General features: G+C 45.0%; 1 protein-coding gene across 2 annotated transcripts; it reads left to right on the forward strand.

Annotated features, from left to right (window-relative positions):
* Window positions 1–563: 563 nt before the first annotated feature.
* LOC125005804 (aromatase) lies at window positions 564–4,154 on the forward strand. Of its 2 annotated transcripts, XM_047581396.1 has the most exons (9): window positions 569–1,193; window positions 1,284–1,434; window positions 1,526–1,680; window positions 1,774–1,938; window positions 2,026–2,140; window positions 2,248–2,359; window positions 2,458–2,620; window positions 2,866–3,107; window positions 3,670–4,154. In XM_047581396.1, the coding sequence occupies exons 1-9, from the start codon at window positions 998–1,000 to the stop codon at window positions 3,940–3,942; spliced, it is 1,572 nt and encodes a 523-aa protein (XP_047437352.1). In that variant the 5' UTR covers window positions 569–997; the 3' UTR covers window positions 3,943–4,154. The 2 variants fall into 2 exon arrangements, with proteins under 2 accessions (XP_047437351.1, XP_047437352.1); XM_047581395.1 differs by having other exon boundaries at window positions 564–1,193; window positions 1,774–2,140.
* Window positions 4,155–4,425: the final 271 nt, after the last annotated feature.

A 4,425-nucleotide genomic window follows, 5' to 3' on the forward strand; every position in this document is an offset into this window, starting at 1 on the left:
TGTCATGACAAAGACACATCTGTATGTATATTTTCAATTGTGTATTTCTTTGTTCTTCATGGCCTGGTACTGGCCCTTAAAATCCCTGGACTTGGTTAAATGTTTAACACCGTTTTGTCCATTTTTAAATGTGTATCTCTCATGTGTTTGACCGCATGTCTTGGTCTGCGCTGGTGGACTTTGTGTAATGGAGATGGTGCGGTGAAAAAGAATTTCCCCATGGGGACATTAAATTTTACAGTCTTGTACAGTATACATGTAAATGATAGCTTATTAGCTGCATTTCATTCCAGTCCTCCCCCATAGCTCAGAGGACGTATAACTTCCTAGCTCCAGCGGGAAGCTAAAGCTGTGAGTGGGCGGAACGCAACAGCTGCTACAAAACTTACGTTCAGATAATAATATAAAGGCCTTCAATCTTCATCTAAAGATCTGATTAAACGCCTCAGAGCTCTGCTTCTCCATCTGCTGGGCAGTCTGATGGAGGAATGTGGGAGTGAAAACACTGTGACACCAAATAGCCAAACGATTCTATTTTTAAAGGGTGAACCATTTAATCCTAGCTTTAGCTCATCTATCTTGGCCTCATCTTTCTTCTCACAGAAAAAAAAAAAACTTAAAGATGAGAATTTCCAACTACAGTGACCCTGACACTCCCCCATCAACACAGCCCAGCTGTTCTTGTGTACCGAAGAAATCCTTTTGATGTTCAAAGATACTTCTCATCACCAAAATACAAGCTCACGCCAACATGTACCGATTGAACCAGATCCTATAAACCCGAGGTCACACACACAAATCCGCCCCTTCAAGGTTATCAGTGTGTTGTTTACCATTTTTTCCTCCTCTGTTGTGGCTTTAACATCACCCTGACCTGGCTCCTTACCAGCTCAGACAGGCTATAAAAAGAGGAAGCCCCGGGGCAGCCTTCTTCATTTGGATCCGGCAGGTTAGCAGTAATAATAATAATAAATAAAATAAAAAAATCTCCCCTCTTATGGATCTGATCTCCGCTTGTGAACAGGCGGTGACTCCTGTAGCTTTGGACGCCATGGTGGCAGACCTGCTCTCCATGTCGCCGAACGCCACCGCCGACGAATCGCCGGGCATCTCCGTGGCAACGAGAACTCTCATACTTCTTGTCTGTCTGCTGCTGGTCGCCTGGACTCACACAGAAAAGAAAGACGTACCAGGTAGGATGAAAGGTCACGCGTTAGGCATCGAAGACACATTTTGGTACTGGCTGAGATGCATATTGAGGTATTGGCATTTTACCACAACAGGTCCATCTTTCTGTCTGGGTTTGGGGCCTCTTCTGTCATACGTGAGATTTATCTGGACCGGTATAGGCACAGCAAGCAACTACTACAACGACAAGTATGGAGACATTGTCAGAGTCTGGATCAATGGAGAGGAGACCCTCATACTTAGCAGGTTGGTAATGTGAGGTAATGCACAAGTCAGTCAGAGCATGAAATAAGAATATTCAGGAGTTGTTGTTTTTGTTTTGTTTTTTAATCGTCAGGGCTTCAGCAGTGCACCACGTACTGAAGAATGAACAATATACTTCACGTTTTGGGAGCAAACAGGGACTCAGCTGTATCGGCATGAATAAGAGAGGCATTATATTTAACAACAACGTCGCGATGTGGAAAAAGATACGCACCTACTTCTCCAAAGGTGATACTTTGAACCTTTTAGCAGCCTTGCAGACTCAGACTGCTGGTTGAGGCCGGATCGAGTAATGCATTCAACAATGTTTTTCTGTCGCAGCCCTGACGGGTCCGAGTTTGCAGAAGACGGTGGAAGTCTGCGCCTCCTCGACGAAGAGTCACCTGGACGACCTGGACAGCCTGGCTCACGTGGACGTCCTCAGTTTGCTGCGCTGCACCGTGGTCGACATCTCCAACAGACTCTTCCTGGGTGTGCCTGTCGACGGTGAGTGTGCACGCATGCATTTTGCGTGGCGGATCAAGGCAGTGGCGGGAAACCGCATTAATGCATCTGTGTTGACGCTGTGTCCAGAAAAAGAACTGCTGCTGAAAATCCAGAAGTATTTTGACACGTGGCAGACTGTACTGATCAAACCTGACATCTACTTCAAGTTTGATTGGATTCACCAGAGGCACAAGACAGCAGCGTGAGTCAGTCAGTCATTTTGCAGCCTCTCCTTATGGTTTTTAGTCTGTTTCTCTCTCTCTCCCCTTTTTTTTGATATATTCTCAAGTGTTGTTGATGTCTGTACAGCCAGGAGCTACAAGATGCCATAGAAAGCCTCGTAGAGCAGAAGAGGAGAGATATGGAGCAGGCAGAAAAACTGGACAACATCAACTTCACAGCAGAGCTCATATTCGCACAGGTCAGCTCCCTGCTTTCCATTCGCCTCGAACCAAAGCCTCCACATTCTCGCTTTTCATTCCTTAAGCTCCCGTCGTATTTTTCTTGTGTGTTTCCCAGAACCACGGCGAGCTGTCCGCTGAGAACGTGAGGCAGTGTGTGCTGGAGATGGTGATCGCGGCCCCAGACACTCTGTCCGTCAGCCTCTTCTTCATGCTGCTGCTCCTCAAAGAAAACCCCCACGTGGAGCTGCAGCTGCTGGAGGAGATAGACACGGTTGTGGGTAAGGAGGCTGCTCACACTGCTTTTTATAGTAAAACTATATTATATTCATGAAGGTCATAACGAAGGCTGTTTTAGAGAGGAAACCCTATTCTATATAATGAAATGCAGCCCCGAAAATGACAAAAACTAAATTAAAACCCTCACAAGCACGGTGTTTATTGCACAGTTGTTGCATTAGACTGTATTTGCTTGGTGCACACAAGAAAGTTGCACGTGCTGATGCACCCATTGTCTTTGCTGTAGGCGAGAGACAACCTCAGAACGGGGACCTTCAGAAGCTGCCGGTCCTGGAGAGCTTCATCAACGAATGCTTGCGCTTCCACCCGGTAGTGGACTTCACCATGCGCCGGGCCCTGTCCGACGACGTCATTGACGGCTACGGGGTGCCAAAGGGCACAAACATCATCCTGAACATGGGCCGAATGCACCGCACAGAGTTCTTCCTCAAAGCCAATGAATTCAGCCTGGAACACTTCAAAAGCCACGTGAGTAGTGCGTGAGTTCTGTGTGCCGCTCAGACCATGTAATTTATGGTTAATAAAAATGAGTCTACAAGACCCTGAGGCCTACAAGCCTAATACAAACACTGGGGATTTTGGTTTGCCTCAGTGGGTTTAGAGTGGGCGGGGTTTGGCACATTTTAATGTACCAAATAAACCAATCAAAGTTTAGCAGCATGTTTTACCTTTATTTAAACAGGAAGAGTTCTAGTAAGATTTAGGTCCAGCTGCAGCAAACAATACACACACGGTTATAGAAAGAAGACGCAATAATGGAGACAAAATTAAAAGAACTGACACTCAATATTGTGACCACGTATGTTAAAACAATGTAAAGAATGAGTTTTTCCATTTTGGCTTCAAAATCTGGTGACCGTTGTTGGGATATTTGTTTATTTTGCCACTGTCATTTAAATCGTATTAAACCACAGAGTTATGAGTTTTCATCGACCAGGTTTTTTTCTCTCTGTTTGATGAATATCGATGTTATAATCAAATACGTGAGTCTTTAACTATTGCTCTCCTCCTCTTCCTCCTCCTCCTCTAGGCTCCTCGTCGTTACTTCCAGCCGTTCGGCTCGGGCCCTCGCGCCTGTGTTGGCAAGCACATCGCCATGGTGATGATGAAATCCATCCTGGTGACGTTGCTCTCTCAGTACTCCGTTTGCCCGCACGAGGGCCTGACCCTCGAGGGGCTCCCACAGACCAACAACCTCTCCCAGCAGCCCGTGGAGCATCAGCGGGAGACTGAACATCTCCGCATGAGATTCTTACCCAGACAAAGGGGCAGCTGGCGAACAGTCACAGACTCTGACCTTTAGTTGCACGCATTCTTTTAAACAGAATATATTCACACGTATACATACATATATACATTTACCTCCATTACTTGATTTGTATTATTTCACAACTGTACAAAGCTGCGTTTTATATTTTGATATGTGTTGATATGCATGATTGTGTTTCTGTTCTGTTTGTGTGAGATGTAAGTTTAGACATGCAAATACAGAAGTAAATGTAAATTATTGTGCCAGAATTGTGCGTTGTCGTCCTCTTTCGGAGTATTTCCTTATCTTAAACGGATAACTGTTTTATTAGAGCATGTCATTTCATGAAATGTGCGTATATTTGAATTTCAGTCTAATCATTTCCTCAGTTCATCAGACTCATTTTAGTTTGGGGCCACATTCAGCTGAATTTGATCTCAGGCAGGCCGGACAAGTACCATAAGTTATCAACGAATTTAGCTATGATAACTCCTTTTTCCACTAGTTTTTAGAGCAAAAAGGTAAATTAGTAAGTAG

Source organism: Mugil cephalus, chromosome 3, assembly GCF_022458985.1.
Source record: "Mugil cephalus isolate CIBA_MC_2020 chromosome 3, CIBA_Mcephalus_1.1, whole genome shotgun sequence".
Lineage (NCBI taxonomy): Eukaryota > Metazoa > Chordata > Actinopteri > Mugiliformes > Mugilidae > Mugil > Mugil cephalus.

What these genes read in the sequence shown, in the direction of transcription:
- LOC125005804 (XM_047581395.1), top strand. Translation starts at nt 998, where the DNA reads ATGGATCTGATCTCCGCTTGTGAACAGGCGGTGACTCCTGTAGCTTTG. An exon ending in CAGAGGCACAAGACAGCAGC is followed by an intron (nt 2,141 to 2,247) that starts GTGAGTCAGTCA and finishes ATGTCTGTACAG; the next exon opens with CCAGGAGCTACAAGATGCCA. An exon ending in CAGAGCTCATATTCGCACAG is followed by an intron (nt 2,360 to 2,457) that starts GTCAGCTCCCTG and finishes TGTGTTTCCCAG; the next exon opens with AACCACGGCGAGCTGTCCGC.